We start from the raw sequence: 21,503 nt of genomic DNA on the forward strand, positions 1-21,503 counted from the left end.
TACATTAGACAGAACTTCTACAGTAGTTGCAGCTTCAATCAGTAAGTAGTCTTCACATTTGCCTTTTCATAAATGTTATATTACAGTAAGTATATTGCTTCCCAGCAGGTATTTACCAAACAACAATGAAGCAGTCCAATGACCTACTCCAAAGAGTAGTCAAAAATCCCAACTAAGTTGCATACAAAAAATACTTGATATACGCATTTTCAAAATAAAACAAAACACATAATATATCAATATCACAAATGAGCAGCTTCAAAACGAAAGCAAAGCAAAACAAAGTCATACAGTCATTACATGTTTCCTAGGTGAATATTCATGAAAGTGCACAAAAACCTTTGTTGTTTATACTTCATACTAACATCATTCAGTGATCATTACTCAAAAAAAAAAAAATACAACTTAAATTCCTTTTTGGTTGTGATGCTAAATAATATTTCAGTTTTCCACTGTGGGAATCATCCTTTTAACATTTAGAAAAACAGTTACACTGACCAATACCTTGTCTTAAATCCTTAATTCACATATGCTTCTATTTTATTAAGGAGCTCTGATGCCTTGTTCAGTGCCAGCATTTCATTCTCTGATCTGAATCGTCCGTTCGGTATGTGAGGATATGGATGGCAGTTGGGATATTGAGTCTTTTTGGGATCCACTCCGAGTGTCTGCAGGTTTTTCACAATCTCAGGCAGATCTCTCAGTTGGAGGCTGTAGCGGGAAACTTGTGCAGCAGTGGCTGAAATTGAGCTGCTGTTGGGGCGTTGTCCATTTCTTTTATAGCATGCTGCTATGAGAGACTTTTCTACTGCTTGATGGACCTTAAACAGACACCACTCTGTGCTCCCTCCACCAGTGTCTTTGTGAGCTGCATTGAGATCGCAGCGAGCCTGTCTACACCAGCGCCTGGCCTCTTCTCTGTCTGGCCTTGGGACATTTTCATTATGGGTCCAGAAGTTGTAGGAATGGAAACCTCTATAGCCTCTAGAGAACCTCTCTCGACTATTTCTGTGATACCTGGCCTCCTGATTCCACTCTTCATAGAAGCCTCTGAAATTTGTGTTTCTGCTTGAAAAGGTCGAGCCTGCAGCTTTGGGTTTGCTGAGCTCATCAATTCGATTCTGTAAATATTTGAATGCCTCATTGGCGAGAGACTGACAATCCAGATTTTTGTCAGGGTGCCACCTGAGGTACAGTCTCTTGATGGCTTTGTGCCTCTCCTCCTCAGGAAGCCTCCAGATCTCTGCCAAACATTTATCAATTTCCCTTTTAGCTTCCTCAACAGAGGCTGGTAAAGAATTTGTTGATGATTCAGAAGAATGTGGCACAGCTCCTGTCAGTGGTTCCAGCTCCATGCAAGTGTTTTCTTCTGGTTTTAGCGTCTTCTTCTGTGGTCCTGGCTCCATGCATTTCCTCCTTTCTGTTTTTACCTTCTTTTCTCGTTTAAACTGAAACAGATCAACACAGCTGACTTCAATGGGCTCATCTTCTCCTACTTCTATTTTGTATCTCCATGAATATCGTCCATTGTGACCAGGCAGTTCTTCAACAATAACTGCATAAATGTACTTGTCATAAATGCTGTAACCAACATATTCCCCCTCCTCAAAGTTGTTGAGGACATTCATGTCCAAGCAATCATGCCATTCTTCTGGAACCTCTGTCCCAGGGGCTGCTGGACTAAAAGAGGAACTTTCAGTTTCAGCACTGTCAAGGATCTGATTTTTAGCCAGAGTTTTCCGAACATCTTGCAGATCGTCACACATGAGGAGTTGTCCCAGCACTGGAAGGTGAACCGATGCAATTCTGTTCCCTAAAAGAGCATTAATCTCCTTTGTCAGTGTCATGATGACTTCATTTATTACCTTGAGAGCCATGTCATCATTGTGCTTTAAGTAAAAGGTACACCCTTGTTGCCCTCGTTTCACAGATACATCTGTTTCTTCATCTGTTTTGGGAAGGGGCTGTTTATCGAGCCAGAGTGTTGTTTTCAATGTTTTGCAGCAGATAATTTGTATACTGCCAAAAGTCTTCTCACACATTTTAGTGGCATCCTCTTGTGTTATTTTGCCTTGAGAATTCTCTCTAATAAGACAAATTAATCCATATTTAAAGGCTCCTGAGGAGAGATGTTTATCAAACCATCCACTAAATTTACAGCCAGTCTCAAGTTCACAAAGCTGCATCTCTGATTCCACAACTCTTTCCTCTGTGAACTCAGACAGCATCTTTGGCTGAAATTTCTGAGGCAGAAGTTCCAACAGCTGATGATGCTTGTATTTGTCGTTGCCCAAATGACATTCACTGAGTTTCTGAAGCAGCAGGAACTTGTTCTCCAGCGCTTCTTCCAACCTTTTGGTCTCAAACACTGTGTCGTTGTAGCAGAGTGTGGATGATGGGTATAATTTACCATCTACTGCAGGAAGATACAGAGTCTCAACATTTTCAAGAAGCGTCTGGTTTCCCTGAGCATTGATTAACTTAAACAACTGCTCAACAGCTCGTTTCACAGTTATCAGCTGGTTTGAATGTAGTTCCTGTTTATCACAGGAATCAGCGTAAACTGCTGCCAAAACATTACAATATTGCTCTGCAGTAGCTTCGTTCTTCACACCAATTTTCTGAAAGAACGGTGCATACATTGCATCTTCTGGAGTAATCTTGTACAGATATGGTCTGAAGTCCAGATCATAGAGCGACAGACACACATCATCAGGCCTCATAAGTTTTGTGTCTTTTTCAACCAACACAACAGGAAGACCAGCCAGCTGGTTTCCTTCAAATCTTTTTGCTTGCAGGTAAGCGTAGGAACTTCTGAACACTTTAGCTCGTGTTTTGATCAGCTGGTCAGTTTCACATGGTGACTGACAGATGTTTCTTATGTTACTGGTTACACAGTTTGGAGGTGGTTCTTCATGAGCTCCTGCATTTTTCATCATCTGCATAAGTTTCTGTGCTGTATAAAATGGTAAGTGAATAATTGGCATTGAGGTCCAAATCAAATCCTGATGTCCTGGATTTTTTTCAATCAACGAGCCTCTAATTTTAACAGTAGTTCCTTCAGCAGCAAATGGTTGGTGGTAGTTGGACAGTTCTTTTCGAATCATAACTGGAAAAATGAATTTGATGTCAGCAATGCTTTCCAGCAACCTTTCGTTGTTGTCTTTGGGATCACATGCTTTATTTAAGGCTTCACTGAAAAGTAATGATGATTTCCGTTTCAGGTCTTCAATTCTTCCTTTTCCTTTTGCTTCTGATTCCAGCTGGTACGCGAAATTTATTATTTCATCGTTTGACACAACATGCTTCATTCCAAGTTCTCTGACCAGCTCTTTTGCCTTTTCTGGTGCGTACCGGTAATCATTTCCTTCACACAGCTCAGTCCAAAATCTCTCAGGAACAAATTTCTCTTGAGGCAGCATTGTTTTGTACAGCTCCACACTCTCATCAAAGTAGTATGATGCAGGCTCTAGTCTACCTTGGGAACTACGAATCAGTTTCACTGTCTTCAGTGAGGAGATGATAGTTTTCTTGTCCTCTGAAGAGTAATGTAGTGAGAGCAACAGCTTGAGGCTGTGAAGAATCTGTGTCTCTGTGAGTTGGTGTACAGCAGGCAGTATAAACTTCATGAAATACTGCAAATCATCCAGGACCTGAATGTTGACTGTTTCTGACAGTGTGCGGTTCTCAGAGTTGAACTTGAGAAAAATGCTGCCGGTGTTGGGCAGGTTGAACAAATCTGGAAATTTCACTGAATATTCGATGTTGAGAACATAAACCTGTTTAGTTCCATCAACCCTCACTCGTTCACCTTGTGTTGTTTCAAATATTGGTAAGGATTTAAGTTTCCTCACATACTCTTGATTGTCTTTGGACTTGGATAATCCTGATTGCAGGAACATCTGAAACTCTTTCATATTATCATTTGAAAGGTGGGAAAACTCTGAGCGATTAATTTTGTACACTTGATCCAACACTGAGCTTTGATCATCTACATCAAGAAGTTCATCTTGTAGACATGAATATATCCATCGGTCCATCTCAGAGAAGAAAACATGATCAAACCTCATAAAACCAAGTTTGAAGAGGATGCCTGATATGTCTTTGTGTTTCTGTGAGGCAAACACAACACTTGACATGTGTTTCATTGTTTGCAGGAAGAGCTTGTTGTTCAACCTTGGACACACAACAGGTAAAATGTAGCAGTCGCTGAAGAGTTTCATCACATCACTTAGTGTCAGACTTGACTTGTCATCGCTAGATGTTGGTAGTCTAATTTCACTTGTTATGAACTTCCAAAGTGATTTCAGCCACTCCAACATTTTCTCATTGGGGACATGAAAACCACTGTGTGGATCAATGTCACAGTCATAAAGAAGATGCTGAATTAATGGTTTCAGATATTTCTCTGAGTGGTGCAAAGTCATATTTCTGACAAGTTTTAATCTTTGAAGAAGGTCAGTGTGCCAAATGTTGATTTGATAATCTGCAAATTGAGCCTGGCAGTCAAAGAAGAGATCTTCATACCTTGATATCCACGTGGGTGTTTGGGAGTTGAAGAGTCTTAAAACTTTATCTCTTGTGAGAAGAAGTGGAAGGCCATTGAGTAAATTCTGTGTGACCTTTTGTGAGGAGAAATCTTTTAAACAAAAACTCAGGAGCTCTGAACATCTTTTCTCATCTTTGATCAAAGTGGCGCTTATGGGTAAAGGCAAATCCTCATCTGTTTGGGTTGGATCATTTAGAGGTTTTGCTCGTAGGAAAGTCTGCACAGTGGAGGGACTGACCTCTTTCACTTCAACCCCAGCAGATCTGAAACTTGTCCAAATCCTCTGCATGTTTGTGGAATAAGGAACCAGCTTCATTCCAAGATCTTCCAAAATGTTATTCAGCTTGAAATTTCCCAAGGTTGTCAAGTAAGGTGCCTCAGTTGAGTCTGTTTCGCTGACATTACACCAGTCAAATGAGTATTCTTTAATTTTTTTATCTGCAATTTTCCGTGTTGAGCTCTTCATCACAGGGATTACATCAAGGCCTTTTTCTTTCAGTGATCTGTATACTTCATGTATCATTTCATGCCAGTCTGGGCAAACATCCTTGGACACAGTTGGCCAAAAACACAAGTATTCTGTACTGAAACATGATTCAATCCTTGCAAGGGAAACTTTCTTGACTGTGATCATTCGCCTGATGTAATGCAGGAGGTCTGCATAAAGCGGAGCAATGGCGTTCTGTTTCAAAATCTCATTCCAGTTGGATTTCTTACTCTTCCCATCTTCTTTCCAAAGGCTTCTCCTGGCAGAATCAACCTCAAAGTTTCCATTGACATGTACTGGCAGTCCAGTTTTCCCTGGCAAAGGAAGTGAACAAAAGGCTTCTCCTTTAAAATCCATGACGCTGGATCCTTTTGTGTTCACACGTGCAGCTAATGATGCTTGGGGAAGTTTGTCTGACAGTTTTAAATCGTAGCTGTCTTTGAAGGAGCCAAATTGTTCTGCAACAATCCATGTAGTTTGTCTTTTATCTGAGGTGGAAATCACAGTTTCATAGAAAGTCTTGTGCGGTGTTGCTGTTTTGTCTGATTGCAGTGCATTTTGTAGATGTTTCACAAAAGCATCTTTCTCGTCCCGACTTTTCTGTGGCAGATTTTTTTCAACCTCAAAGATGGTTTTAAGTCCTCCTGAATAGTCACTGATTTCATGGACTTTGATTTTGCAGATGTTTTTCAGAAAGAGAATTAGTCCTTCAGGATCTTCAGACAGGGCAGAGCACAGTTCTTTCATGTCACGGTCAGTGACTCCTTGCTGTGATATTTTGGAGGCATTTGCATTTGTACCCATTCTCAGAGGTAATCTGAACATGGTGCCGTCTTTAAGAGAAAATTTGTCTGGAAGAAAGGATTTGTAGACATCTACGTACATTTCTTTGAAAGTGTCAGCGAGTTTATAGCCAATGCCATTTCGCTGGTTATTTGAATGATTTTCAATGTATTTTTGATTGGGGTCAGAAATGCAAAGTACTTCATCTCCTGTAAGGATCGAAGGGCAGTCAGTCAGATGGTAAACAGAGTTGAATCCAACTCCGTACTTGCCTATCTTCCCTGTGGTTCTGTGCTTTCCTCCCTCTCCCAGCTGTTGAATTCCCTTAATGTCAGCATCAGAAAACACTTTGTTGTTGAACACACAAAGTGCTGGACCCTGGAGATTGTTCCATTTCTTCCCAAATGTTTTTTCTTTTCCATGTTGTCTTTTGTCCCAGATGAAGTGAATTTCTGTTGCTTCTGCATCATCAGCATTTTGGATGAGCTCTTTAAGGATATCCTTCTTTGATGGATAGGCTGAAATTATGTTTTTAATACGAACAGTCAGCTGTTCCTGCTGTTCAAAGTCAAAAGCAAATGGTGACATGTCATCAACTATGTGGTTTTCCAGAGAATGATGCCTTGTTGTTTTGATTCCAAGGTGGCGAGCCATAGCTCGTGGGATATTCTCGTGACATAATGTGACACCTGAAGTGAGTGGCATCCACGGGCTGTCATTGTAAAATAGCTCACTAGCAAACTGCAAAACTCCATGCTCATTGGGTATCAAACAGTCATCTGTGATTTTGACTTTGGCCTCAAATATCCCTTTGATTAAAATTGTGAGGCAAACTAAGAGATCACTCTCTGTTAGGGGCTTGTTTCCATGTTGAACTTTTAATTCATGCAACACAGTTAGAAACTGAGTGGTCGTGAATTGTTTTTCAACACCTATACATTTCCAGAGGTTCCTGAAGCTTGTGAAGGCAGCTGGAAGTACGTGGAGATAGGGCTTTGCTTCAAATTGCCCGTTCTCAGCTACACGATCAACATTCACAAATGTATCACCAATGAGGATGAATGGAAATGAATTTGCTTGTTGTGAAATGTAAGAGGCATTTCCAGAGTCATAGATCCACTGATCCAGACACGTATAGCACTCAAATGCTATTTTGTAAAGCATGGATCTGTCAATGGAGTGTGCTTGTTTGCTTCCTTCATGCAGCTGCTGGAGCACCACCTCTGGCTTCGGAGTGCTGTTCACGCCCAAGATCTTTAGGACTGGATCACTGTGGTGTATTTTCAAATTACTATTATTCAGCACTGGTTGTGTCATGTTAACAAGAAGGGAGCATTTGTCACTAAAAACATCAGTGGGCTTTTTAAGTGTTACATTTCCTTCCATTTTTGCATCACCAGGTGAATATGCTGGAAGAAATGCAGTTGTCCTCAGTGTTTTCCAGTGGTGAGAGCCTTCATCATAAATGTGATTCTTCATAAGTTCAAAAAGGCACTTCAAGTGGACAAATGCTTTCTTTTTGTCAATGCTCCAGGTTTTATTAATTGTGCCTGCTTTCTCTGTGATGTCTTCCAATGGGAGATGGTCATTTGCCATACCAAGTTCCAACAAACGCTGAATCCTTTTTGGAGATCTGAAGTCATTTTCGGATCCATCAAGCAAGCGTCCCTCGTTTGGTTCAAAAAGACAGGCCAATTTCCCTGTAGGATTCACAAGTTTCCTGACATGTTGGAGCTGTCCACCCTTTGTGGGTATGCATGGATAGCAGAGCAGCAGATTGTCAATTTCTTTGATATGAAGGTCAATAGCATGCAGCACAAGGGTATCTCTACTCTTCGAGTCCATTGTAGTTAGGTTACTGAACACTGCTTCTCTGTAGAACTTCTCCCAGTTCCAGGTCCTGTTTTGTAAAACCTTTTCTAGGCCAGCCTGTTTGAAGCTATTTCTCAGCCAAAGTGGAAGAGGAACAACATGATTGGGTCCTTTTGCATATTTCTGACAAACTTGCACTGCAAGGTCACCAATCTTTTCATCATTTTCAATGCTCTCATGAAGAAATATGGCATTGTTCATTGAGAACCATTGTTCTCCATCACTAAAGAGCTCTGGACCAACAGAGTCGTCAATAATGGTTGAGTAAAGTGCATCCACTAAAGGCTTGAAAGTTTCACTCACTTTCTCTCTATCAGGCCAAAATGTGTGATAACAGTAACTCACCAGCTGTTTATTTTCTGACATTTTCTTTAGTGCCTTGAGTACAGTAACATATGCTGTCACTACTGGATCCTGAAGGAGAGCTTTGTTCCAGTCATTTTTCACTCCAGTTTCCCACAGACCTTTTCGGTTGCTTGTCACAGCAAATGTGCCATTTACATTGACAGGAAGACCCGTGTGAATGGGAAGAGGAAGGAAGCAAAAGGCCTGTCCAACAAGTTCTGTTTGTAATGTGGTGAATTTTCCAGTTTCTGGATCGTTTTGCAAAGGCACAGCAATCCCTCCAATGGGCAAAGAGAAACTGGCCTGCTTGTTTTTGTGAATGGCCATTTTAAAGGACTCATCTGTCCCAAAGCAGTTGTACAGGAGCCAGAGCTGAACTTCATTTTCATTAGACTGCTGACTGGATATTTGGATAATTCTGACTGTGCAAGATTCAATTAGTCCTTTGCATTTACCATCAACTTTCATCAGTGATTTCTCAGCATGACGTTGCTTGGACACACTGGTGTCATCAGGAATCTCCATTGCACTCACAGTGGTTTTGGACACAGAGAAGATGGTCTCTATTTCGTTTTCTGTTGGTGGAGTTGATCCATTGTGTGGGATATTTTGGAGGGATAATGTAATGATGTTCTTTAAAAAGAGCAGATGGGTTTGTGAATTCTTAGAAAAGAGATGTTGAAAATCAAGGATATGGGGTTTTTGATACACATTTGTGCTTATTTCTGATTTGACAACTTCTTCTTCACTTCGGAAAGGTAATTTGATCAGAGTGCCTGGATAGGGTTCAGGAGGACTTTTTCGAGTGAAATTACAGTCAAAAATGTTTTCATATGATCCAAACTGACCAGGAAAACAATGAAAGAGTCGCTGTTGAGAGAGATCCAGCTTGAGTCCAGGATTTGATTTATGTTTGATATGCTTTGTGAGATGAGTAACATTTGGATCAAGTATGAGAAGAGTGTTGCCACTAAGGATGGAGGGGACATCTGTCACATGATACACAGTGTTGAATCCAAGTCCAAACTTTCCAATTTTTTCCACTTTGTTTTCCTTTGAGGCTGAGCCAACTCTGACAATATTTTTCCAATCCTCGGCTGTGAACTGCTCATTATTAAAAGCCCAAAGACAAGGTCCCTGACAAAGAGCCATGTCAGGGTCAATCAGGCTTTCGGGGGCATCTCTGTGTACTCTGAAATCCACCAAGAACTTGCAAACATCTGCCCCAGCGTCCTCTGCATTCTGGATGAGCTCTTTGAAGATGTCACTGTCTTCATCGTACTCTTTAAGAATGTTTTTTATCCTCATTGTTATTGGTTCAGATTGTCCACACTGCTCTATTCCTATCTCCTCTGGATCAAGGATGTGGGTACTGAGAAAACGAATTTCCAGCCATTCAGCCGCTGCTTTTGGGATTTCCTCATGTATGACATAAATTTCCTCTTCTCTGCAGTTTAGTTCTTTCAGTCCATTTTTGCTTACATCACAGAAAAGAGCTGTTGATCGTGGTTTAAGGGTAAATTTTCCTCCCTCAGCAATGACTGGCACTGGGATGTCATCCTGAACTGTTTTCTTCTCTTTCCAGAGCCAGTTGAGAATTTCTATTGACACTTTGACCTCTGAGGAACTTGCAAATGGCGGTTGTCTTGCTTCAATTGTTTGCTGGATGGAGTACAGAATGCCCAAAATGTCTTCATTGGAAAGTACTTTTCTCAGGCCAAACCTCTGGAACAATGTTCTGTATGGCAAAAATTCACTTGGCACCTTCCCAATGTAAGAACTCAGATCTAGATTATTTGGGTATTCAAGAACCAGATCCTGGGGTGCAACAAACTCGTTCTGGGCCCATAGCCAACATGTCTCATTGCCCATCATTGTAACAAATACAGAGACATTGTCTTGCATGTGTTTGTAAATGCTGTGCAGCTGTCTTTTGAAGTCTACATCTGTGTCAGGATTAGCCATTTCCAGTGCTTTTGATTTCAAGACTGAAAGATTTTCAATCACTTTTTCAGGTGGTGGTAGGTCTTTGAGACCAAGTCTGTTGCTAACTCTGTCACTGAGCTTCCCTGTTAGTGGCATTACATGTCCAACAATGTCCTTATAAACAGAATGTCTTATTTCATTTGGGCAAAACAAACAATACTTCTGAGATTTATCACTGAATTGTTTCTCACTTCCAGGTTGTTCACATGGGATCCATTTAAGCATTTTGAGGCAATGAAGCTGTCTGTGAGAAAACTTTGTCAGTAGATCATTACTTTCCAACATTTCCAACAGAACCTGAGCTCTTCTCAGAGCCTCAGTTTGTGAGTTCACACACAGTTTGTCAGTCAGCGTGGCAGCATGTAGCAAATGTTCAGGTGAGACATCCATCTCTTTATTCAGTAATCCGATTTCTGTTAAGCTTTCCAGCATCTGCAGTGAATGAGTGTATGAAGGCGGTGGAAAGAAGTCTGACTCAAAGATGACTTTAAAAGTCTGAATTCTTGGATCAAAAAAGTCAGATGCCTTTTTCAGCTGTCCATTCACCTCAATGAAGCTCAAGTCCTTACAGCTGCATTTCAGGGATTCGTTTTGTGAGAAAAGCACCTTACCATGCTGTAAAATCCAAGTCATTGTTTTGTTAGTGTTGTCACTGCTGCAAGCGCCTTTCCTTATGCTGTCAACAAGAACATTGGCTGCTTCGGCGGTGTCCAAGAGATGAACTTTGAGCAGCTGTAACAGTCTGCGGTCAGTCTCAGTAGAACACTGGATTATGGAATCAGGCATAGGGAGCTCTGTTGGTACTGTTAGGCCTGAGATCAGAAGCACAGCTTGTTTTGATTGAGCTGCAACACTGAATCCTTTCATGGTTTGAAACAAAGGCAACCTCAAGAGAAAATCTTTCTCTGTATTTGAGAGAGAATCCAGATAAGAGAGATAATCTTTCAGTTCTTCTCGTGCTGTGTAAGAGGCAGATTTGAGTTCTGTGACAAGATGCTGGAAATCTAAATTCATCAGGACCTTCAAAACACTCCTTGGAGATGGGCACAGCACATACGAGTCAAGGTCTACATGCTTGAGCCACTCATTTCCTCTCACCACTGTGCCACCAACTTTGTTCACCAGCTGAGCTATTCGGTCTGGCAAACTCAGCTGTTTACTTTTCTGAAAGATCAGAGTTGTGTTCTGCTGTAGTTTTGCTACTGATACAGTCTGACTGCCAGACAGAGGACTAACTGGTATTAGAGGTATGTCAGTGAAAGGACTTAACTCATCAAAATGATTGTTGAGAAACCTCCAGAATTCTTGAAACCAGTCTAAAGGTGGATGCTGACTGTTGTTGTTGTCCCATGCAACAAGGTTCTTCCCTGTCTGTTTCCAGTCTGGTGGCAAATATCGTCTTGCATATTCAGCCAAATGGGATGCATCAATGTTGGTGATCTTGAAGAAATCTGAAGAGCAGATTAAAAAGATTTTTTTTTAAAGTTAAGAATAAATGTGTGTGCTAAAATGTGTAGCTGTGTACAAATGACTCTGTATTGTTTAAAATTACTTTCACTTACTTCTTCTGGCCAGTTCTTTCAGATGTGCACTGCAGGCTGGAGTCAGATCATGTGGGATGAAGAAGGGTTTACAGAATGGCAGCAAGACTCTATAAAAAAGTGCAATGGATTCTGTCAAACTGTTAGGAGTTCATTCAGTATAGAAATATTCCTGAACCTTCCAAATATTCAGTTACAATCAATATGTGAATAACACATAAAAATGGCAACTTTAGTCATAATGAATATAACATTATTTTAAATATTGATAGATGTATGGAAACCCTACCTTGGACATTCATGGCTGTCAATCAAAGCAGTGTCTTCCTCTTCGTATGTGAAATATCTGAAAGAGCCATCACTGAGTGGAAGGAGGTGAAGACCCTCAAGTTCTTTATATTGTTCATCCCCTAAAATGTACTCCAAAAGACTGAGTTTGTCATCTTTAGTGATGTTATCCACACCGGTCCTGTGGAGAATGGCCCTGAGGAATGCTGGAGTCACATGTTTTAGGGTAGTAGGGTTTGGGTAGGCCTCATTTATAGCCCTTGCAACACTAGCTGGTAAAGTGACAAGATTTTCTCCACATGACACTAAAGCCCTTTTAATGGCAGACAATATGTTGGTGCTTGTTGGGCCATTGCAGGGGAAAACAGCTTCTGATGGAGAGATAAACTGTCTTTCATCTTTAGCAAGAGAGAGGATGGCCACGTTCTGTCTGAATAAGTGATGAAAAACATCCAGAGTGAGAGCATGCCATTTTTCTTTGTGTTGTATCTGAGTGAGATCTGGCCACAGATTGTACACAGAGGAAACAGGGAGGATAGATTTTTGGGCAAGTTTAATGGCATCTTGAATGATCTTGATGTATGCTTGTGGAAACACCTTCTTCATCAGCATTTCATTCCACAAAGCATGTTCATCATGTCTCTGGTCTTCCTCTTGCCATTTGATGTGTCTTCTATTGTCTGTGAGGCCAAAGCATGCATTGACATAAACTGGGAGTCCTGTCTTATTGGATTCATTGTTTGGAAGGGGGAGAAAGCAGCTCAGTCTGCTCTGGCTACAGTCTCTCTTCTCACCACAGGGGAATGCCAGGTCAACTTGAGGTAAAAAGCTCAACTTCTTTGTAAGCAAATCAAGATCTTCTGCAACGCCCTCTTTCATGGTACATGTTGTCAGAAGCCACTTTGTCTCTTTTTGGTCTTTTGAACTCACAGTTATAACTTTGAACCTTGTTAGACCCTCAGTGACTGACTCCTCTTCTGGCTCCAAAACATCTGTGGGGACTGAGGATTTCACTTCAAGTCTGGTGTTAACAGCTCCATCTTCACTAATATGTAACAAGGACACAGAGGTGACATTTTTCAAGAAGAGGAGGCTCAAATCTGCATCTGCAATGAAGCTATCAAAAAGCTCAACCACTTTATCTGAGTCATACAGATTATCAGAAATCTCTGATGCTTCATTGCGTAAAGGAAATCTAAAAATTGTCCCATTGAAGTGCTGATCCTCCATGACAACTTTTGACCATCCATGTTCACATACAAGTGAGACTATATCTCTAAATGGTTGGAACTGATGATGCATATTCAGCAGAACTTCTTGGTCTTCAGAATCATCCAAAGACCACCGAAACCCTCCATTTCTCTCTCCAAATACTTTTTCTTGGGGATCCATCATGCCAAGGTGGCCTGAACTGAATATACTTGGAACATCTATGAACAAAGTAAAGATATGCTACTGTCAATTGTTTATTTAAAAAAACATTACTCTTATCAAGTGTGATAACTATACATAGTTTCACCTGTTATGTGGTAAACAGAGTTGAAGCCGATTCCAAACCTCCCGACTTTGTTCGGGTCGTCACGCTTGACACTCCTTCCAGCCATCTGAATTCCTCCCCAGTCGTCCTCAGTGAATGCGGCATTGTTGTAGGCATAGAGAGCAGGACCTTCGTAAAAATAAAACATTCTCATGGATTGGTGATAATACATAAAAAAAGAAAAAGAAAGACTGAAAAAAAAGAGTTATCCCCCCCCCCAACAATCTATTTTCCTTATTGTCTATTTTTGTTCTTTTTAACATTTTTTCATGTAAAAGTAAAAGAAACGTTAGAAACATATGTTTTATAGAAAAGGTTTTTTATTTATTGTTAATCAATCAATACCTTGAAATTTTCCCAGTTCTTCAGTCCAAAGGCTTTCAGTCCCATAGCTTCGCTCATCATGGATGAAAACCACTTTTGTGGCTTGAGCATCATCTGCATTTTGAATCAGTTCCTGATTGACCAACAAAACCAACTATTAACATTAGACAGCCAATGGAAGCTAGTAGGGCTGCAAAAATTCATCAAGTAATTTAATTCTAAAAAACATTCGACACAAATTCTTCTATGCTGTGTTTAACGCAAGGCTCTGTAGCGCGCTCATTTGCCAAAACAACGTAAATGCTAGCTTTTCAAAAACACTGATAACACAATAGCAGCAGTGATGTTGATGTTGGCACAGTTTAATGTGGAGCCAGAGTCTGTTTACACAGAGCAAAGAGTCAGAGTCATTACCAAGAACGGTGAGGTCAGGATGAGCGTCCAAAACAGCAGGGCTGTTCATGTAATTACCATTAAAACCTTTACTGGAAAAAAGCTCCTGGGAGTTTAGTCTGACACCAGACTGGTAAAATCATGATTTAATTTCATAAAAGCGATACCTTCAGCAAACAGGGGTGAGGCTAAAGGGGGAGATGAGGTGTACCTGACCTGAGGGTTTTTAAACTTACCTTTTAATAATGTCAGAAAATCTTCCAACAAGACAGAGAAAAGGTACATTTTTATTCCTTAGTTTACTTTGTGATTGAGATTTGAGATTTTGCATTTAAGAAACTGTTTTCTTTAAAAGCTAAAATTTCAATATAGATTTTATTTTATTTATTTATTTTTTACAGATCTTGTATGCAGTTAAACTTTAAAACATTGCAGTATGTAAAATTGAAACCAATGCACTGCTGGTTCTTTCTCTTTTGATTATTTATTATTGCTCATTAATAAGACAAAAGTATTTCTTATCAATTACTCGAATAATCAATTGAATAATCGATAGATTACTTGATCCCTAAAATAATTGATAGCCGCACCCCTACAAGCAATTTTTCCTTACTTTAGCAGGAGAGGTGATGTGAACAATGGTTTTGTTCCAAGAAGCGTCCCATCTCTCCTGTGAACCAGCATACTAAACCCTGAACGTGACTCGTTTAAATGGGATCTAGCCCTGCTTTAATTAGCCATTTAGGTTTCCTACTGTAACATCATATATTTTGAATTATTTAAAAAACAAGAATTGGATGCACAAGGTTGAATTTATTTTAGATTTTCTCTAATCCACAGAAGGCCAAAATATAACATATAATATATATATTATATACATACAGTAACTTAAATCTTTTAAGTGCTACTGAAGGTTCTACAGTGTCTTTTACAATGCCAAGGCCTATTAAATTCTTATCATCATTATTAAATCATGACTGGCTATAACTGAAAGTTTACAGGATTTACATTTATTTCTTACAGACCTTGGTCTGTGAGAAGACCCAAAGACCCATTTCTGCCTCGCCCTGGACTTAGACGGTGCTAACAAAGAAAAAAAGCACCTGCTCCAAAATTGGCACCTTCTGCTCAACTAAAATTTGCAGCTTCCCACAAGGACAAGCCAAATACATTCAGGAGAAAAGTTTTATAGTCAGACGAAAACAAAGATTCTGGTATTTGGCCACAATGAAAAGCAGTGAAGCTGAGTCTTTCAAACCTAAGAACAGTGTGCCAGTTTGTCAAGTAGGGCTGAACGATATATCGCATTTGCGATAATATCGCGACATGATCAAGTGCAATTTTCTAACCGCAAAGGCTGCGATTATACTGCGATTATATTATACAATTCATGGGCTGCATCCTCCTGAGGCCGCATTTGTAGACCGATTACGTCACAGCGACGCGCCGAAGGCTGTCCAAATTACTACCATATCCCAGAATTCATAGCGCGGCCCAGCCAAACTCCAGTTTCCAGCAATGGCGGCCGCTACTAAGTTTTAAAATTACTCATACTAATCTTTCTGGGTCACAAAATAAACTTTTAACATATTTTCAGGCGAGAAAGTAGTTGTGTAAACATCAAATATCTGCTCGGTTTATCAAGATATCCCATATTTGCAAAAGTGCTTCGACGTTTTCAGAGGCGTCTGCTACCCACCAGCTCGACAGCTAGCCGGGAGCTCGAGGGTTACTGATGCGGCCGAGAACGGCACAACTCCCGGCACATCATTTTCAGATCACCGCGGAGTTTCGCTGCTCGGGTTAAACGTAATATATAAGTCACTTAGACAACCTAAAAATGTTATTGTTGGGCTTTTTTCAGTGTTTTGTTTGTTCGTGAGTAAATCGGTTTGGCTGAGATTAAAGTTATTAGATTAGATAAAATAAAACTTTATTAATCCCCCGGGTGGGTTCCTCCTTGGTTTTCACTAGTGATGTGCGATACCACTGATTTTCTTTCCGATCCGATACCAAGTAATATTCAGGGTGGTATCGGCGATACTGATCCGATACCGATACTTTGTACAAAAACTTATTTTATTTATTGTATCTCAAATTATAGCATCATAATGATTCCAGGACAACAGATTATTTGTTCTTATCACTTAATAATGCAGGGTTCATCATATAGAAATAAAAAAAATGAAGTTGTGCTATTTGAACAGCTTGCCTGCCTGCAGCACTAAAGGACTCCGTGAGAGACGTCTGTCTCGCCCTAGCAGCACCTGTCTCTCTCCTCCTCTTCAGTTCACCTCAACATACGCTCGTCATATTCTGTGATATGATTTACTCTGAGGTGTTTGACAAGGTTAGTGATGTTGCCACAACCATACATGCCAACCCTCCCGATTTTTCCGAGAGAATACCGAATTTCAGTGCCCTCCCGAAAATCTCCCGGAGCCACCATTCTCCCGAATTTCGCCCGATTTTCTAAGACAACAAAATTGAAAAATCATATTGCAGAATTCATAGCGTGGCCCAGCCAATTCCAGTTTCCAACAATGGCAGCAGCAACTTAGTTTTAATATTGCTCTTATTTCTCTTTTTGGGTCGCAAAAAAACTTTTAACATATTTTCAGGTGAGAATGTAGCTGTGTAAACTTCAAATATCTGAGCCGACCGACACATCGTCTTCAAACCCCCGTGGTCTTTCGCTACTCGGGTTAAACATGATATATAAGTCACTTTGATAACTTAAAAATGTTATTGTTTGGCTTTTTCAGTGTTTTATTTGTTCGTGAGTAAATCGGTTTGGCTGAGATTAAAGTTATTAGATTTGATTAAATTAAATTTGACTTTATTAATCCTTCGGAAGGGTTCCTCCGGGGTTTTCACACAGCTGAATAAACGTCAAACAGAAAATGGTTAAACAGAAGTGTGAGACGGTCGAGAGTTTACGTCAGTGCCCGGTTATATTTTAGAGAGCAAGGAGCAGACAGCAGTTTCACTCCACCGAGGGAGCCTGTGACGTACTACCCGGCTTTCTTTAGACCGCGAAGGCCGGGTCCTCAGGTGGAAGCAGCCTCTGAATTTGGACACCCCTGCTGTTTCCGGGCCGGCCAATAATAACGGTGACATTTAACGTATTTTATCCGATAAATAAACCCTGTAAAATGTATTTCCCCCCCCCCCCCAAACGCCCTTTTGAATGTCTCCCTAGTATGGCCACAACACCTCACTCTAGGAGCACTTTTTTTGCCACATGTATTGCAAACCACGTCTCAGCTGTGTGTGGAGGTAAAATACGTCCGCACATGACTTCAATTACGCTCAGCCATTGTTGTGAGTGCGCACGCCAAGGGGCTGCGAGACATTTATACAGCCGTATTTCGCACATGACTATGAAAGGCGGAAGAGGAAGTAGTTCCTTTGAATGTAGACAATCCGAATGTTATAGTTTCTTTCCACTGCGTTCCTGTTAATGATAAACTACAAATTTACTCTAAATTACTAAAATATCGATATTTTAATGTGAGAATCGATTCTAGAACATAAATGATTGGTATCGGAGGAATCGATATTTCAGGATCGATCCGCACATCACTAGTTTTCACACAGCTGACTAAACGTCAAACAGAAAACTTATTAAACAGAAGTATGAGACAGTCGAGAATTTACACCAGTGTCTGGTTATATTTTAGATAGCAAGAAGCAGACGGCCGAGTTTATTAAACTCCACCGAGACAGCGGTGACGCTAATCAGAAGGCTAGACCGTCCAATTTCACGCCTTTAAACTTTAAAGGCGTGTTTGTGTGTGTGTTTATACAATTGCTATTATGTTTGCACTTTATGTGTAATGTTACTGACTGCAGAGATCAGTAAGATGTGTGTATTTTTTATTTATTAGTTTTATTTATTTAATATTATTTTTTAATTGAATGACTGTCTAGTAGTTCACAGATGTCGAAAAACTGAGTGTGGTAAAGCCACTGATTTTTTTTATGTATATTTCTGCAATCTGCACATTGTACTGACTTTCATTTTAATGTTTACACCAGGGTTCCTTGTCAGCACTTTATGCTCAGATGTTTGTAAGCTAAAAATAAACTATTGTGTATGTTCAAATATACTGTTGTGATTGAAGAAGTTAAATAAAAATGTCAGTCATCAATTCATGCATCACCTCATGTCATCATAACAGAGGTCTGTCTTCCAGGAAAGAACAGTTTAAAATTAATGTAATATAGTATTGGCCATACTATATGATGTATTGCTTGTCTTTGTTTAATAATACAGAAGACAAATACCTTAAAAAATAATCGCATATCGCATCGCAATCGCAATATTGGGGCAAAAAAATCGCAATTAGATTATTTTCCATAATCGTTCAGCCCTATTGTCAAGCATGATGTCAATAGCTTCATGCTTTGGGGCTGTTTTGCTATGGTACTGGTACATTACACGAAGGGGATGGAATATTGAAAATTGACTTCTTCAACTTTACATCCAATCAACAGTCAGACAGTTAAAATTTAAACACCATTGAGTGTTCTAACATGACAATGATCCTAAACGCACATCAAAACCGGTTTTGAGATGGATAAAGAAGGCTAACTTAATATATATCTTTGACCCTTGGTGGATTAGGGGAAATCCAAAATAAATCCAAACTTGGGCATACAATTCTTAGTTTTCAAAGAAAAATTTATCCTGACATTCATGCCCCTGTGTATGTAAACTTCTGAACACAACTGTATACTATTAGTGTTGAATTGTACTGTATTATATTTTCACATTTTCTTCCAACATTAAAGCACACAAAAAAGGCAACTGAGTATGTAGAAGAACCCTAATGCACATGGTGCTTATGTGGTGCAAGTGGTGCAAAACCTCAGAAAAAACAGAATTATAGTAATGCTTGCAGTCAGTTTGCAGTTTACATCCATGTTTCCAATAATCCACTAATTTGATCCCTATCCAAGTCAAGCATCTAGGATAGAGAATGTTGTTTGCGGTACAGATCTTGAAGCTCAAAAAACATGTTACATGTGCTCACGTTTGACCTGTAAAGCTGATTCCACACACAAGTTTATAGCTATGATAGCCAAAAGAGTTTTAAATATATTTGTTACTAAAAAGAAACTGTATCCAAGCAGCAAAAAGGTTCAAATAGTCGGACAATACTCACAAGGTACACATCCAGGATTAGTGTTGCAGTATTGAACAATAGCCAGAAAAGTGGTTTTTTTTTTAATATTATGTTACTGTAAACCAGAAATTTGACCCTTTGGATATAAAATATCATCATTTCCTAAAACGTATCCATTTGTGTGAAATTTGGTCAAAATTAGTTTATGAGTTCTTCACACTATGAAAGTTGGACAGAACCACAGTGACATTAGTCATTGACGTCTGTTATGAGGCCACAATCTTAGTGTTTTTTTGCTGTCATTATCTTGTTATTTTTTGGAAACCGGGTGCACAATGGTGTATCTTACTGTGAAAATAGTGTTTTTTAATAACAAGGAGTTAGCCCGTTAGCACAGACTAGATAACCCTCCTTTGTGACAGTTTAAATGATCACATAATGATTTATTTAAAAGTTATTTACAAAATGGACTTCATGTTTTTTTATCAGCAAGGTACAAAATGTCAAAATGAGTAACTGAGACAATTCAATCATTAGGAAAGCATTTACTGATCAGAGTCAAGGGACAGTTTTGAAACCGGATTTCTAAAGGACTGAAAATCCTTTTGCAACCCTATGAAGTACTTTAAGAAGTAACTGATGAAATGGACTTTTGGCAAAACATTACACCAACCTTCAAAATTTGTCCGCCATCTGGATATCGACGTAGAATATCTTTCAAGTAGTCAATGAAGGGCGGTGCTGTGGCCCCGAAAGAAGTCCTATAAAAAAGCAACAGTATCAGCAGAGAAATTAAAAAGCACCGAGTTTGAATTTAATTTAAAACAAAGTGAGTCCTCCTGATACACTGATTATAGGAAAGAGCTAATATTAAACAAGCTTGTGTATTTTACTTGTATTCTTAGCCATAAAGTTCTCAACTTTAAATCAGATAACAGCTTGTGATGAAATCAGAAGATACTTTATGGGACGATAAATTGAAAAGGGGCAGGTACTTGATGTAATTTGGATGATAAAACGTTGAATACGAACTTTGCATTTAGTATGTAATTGTAGGGAACTGGTTACAAATGGAGATGAATGAAGATGTGCACTCAAAGATTATTAAAAACATTTCATATAGTGATTCAAATAATTACAGACTGAGCAGTAATTCAATTCAATAAATAATTTGACCTACAAGTAAAATGAGAAAATAACATTGGCGCCAAAAATCATATTAATATGTATCAGCACTTCCTACAGTACTATAGAGCCACACATTTTTTGCGTACAGTACTTCCTACAGAAATACTGTTCTGTAGGAAGTGCATAACAGTATTTCCTATTGTTTTATATACAGTAGGAAGAACTGTATACATAACATTAAAGTAAAATCAAAGTAACTCACCGAGCTTTCTTTTTTGCTTTCAGACTCATTGTTCCAGGGTTGGTTCCTGTAAGAAATTCAGGGTATTGTGAGCAGAACAAAGTCATATAACATATCCTCCTGAGAACCAGCCTATTCGTTTATGTCCTCTGTAATAGACATTTGTTTTTTGGTCTATATCTTTTGACTTATTTGAGATATCCCACTAAGTCCTGATGTACTAAATAGAGGACATTCTGGGCTTTTTATTGATATCTCATGTGTTTGGGTGGCCTCTAAGAGGAAGGAAATATACACGATCGCTGAATAGCAGCCAACTTCCTGTTAATCAGCTGGAATTTAAAAAATCAAATATCAGCTACCTACACGCTGCACTGTTTTTAGATACAATGCAATACTATGCAAACTAAACTATGAATACTCTAAGTTGTTTTATTATGTATGTTGCATTCTTGTACAGCACTTTGGTCAACTCTTCTGTTGTAATTAAATGTGCTATATAAATAATTAAACTATTAAACTATTAAAGAGCCACACTTTGTACATATCTGTACATCCTTTAAGGAGTACATTATACTAAGTAGGTAACTGCAATACCAATGATATTAAAAGATTAAAATCATAGTACCTCGCTTATGAAAGTGAGTGGTCCCATCTGGTCCAGTTAAAGTAATGATCCTACATCAGTCTGATTTATATAAAGGCTGCTGATGGCCAATCACAGCGTGGCACGTGGACTTCTGCTCAGGTTTTGTCTCATTTTCGCCCTTATTCTGTTAGAAACGAAACCGAAATAAACAAAAACAGCCACATTCTTCAAATGTTCTGAGTGAAACGAAACTTTCAGAGCATCTCGTGAAACTCATTCAGAGCTTCCCAGTGAGGACAGTTGTCCCG

At 39.4% G+C, this 21,503-nt stretch overlaps 1 protein-coding gene across 1 annotated transcript; it reads right to left on the reverse strand.

Annotated features, from left to right (window-relative positions):
• Positions 1-518: 518 nt before the first annotated feature.
• Positions 519-21,256, reverse strand: LOC146616326 (sacsin-like). The gene is made up of 8 exons (XM_085373879.1): positions 21,235-21,256; positions 20,628-20,673; positions 19,911-19,998; positions 13,734-13,845; positions 13,371-13,517; positions 11,853-13,281; positions 11,585-11,673; positions 519-11,473 (listed from the first exon to the last, which is right to left on the reverse strand). The coding sequence occupies exons 2-8, from the start codon at positions 20,654-20,656 to the stop codon at positions 519-521; spliced, it is 12,849 nt and encodes a 4,282-aa protein (XP_085230005.1). The 5' UTR covers positions 20,657-20,673; positions 21,235-21,256.
• Positions 21,257-21,503: the final 247 nt, after the last annotated feature.

This window comes from Diplotaxodon limnothrissa, linkage group LG16 (genome assembly GCF_057381915.1).
Source record: "Diplotaxodon limnothrissa isolate DT_005_m linkage group LG16, D_limnothrissa_male_GT1.1, whole genome shotgun sequence".
Taxonomy (NCBI): Eukaryota; Metazoa; Chordata; class Actinopteri; order Cichliformes; family Cichlidae; genus Diplotaxodon; species Diplotaxodon limnothrissa.

What these genes read in the sequence shown, in the direction of transcription:
- LOC146616326 (XM_085373879.1), bottom strand. Translation starts at nt 20,656, where the DNA reads ATGAGTCTGAAAGCAAAAAAGAAAGCTCG. An exon ending in GACAGCCATGAATGTCCAAG is followed by an intron (nt 11,674 to 11,852) that starts GTAGGGTTTCCA and finishes ACTTTTTTATAG; the next exon opens with AGTCTTGCTGCCATTCTGTA. An exon ending in GAAAGAACTGGCCAGAAGAA is followed by an intron (nt 11,474 to 11,584) that starts GTAAGTGAAAGT and finishes TCTGCTCTTCAG; the next exon opens with ATTTCTTCAAGATCACCAAC.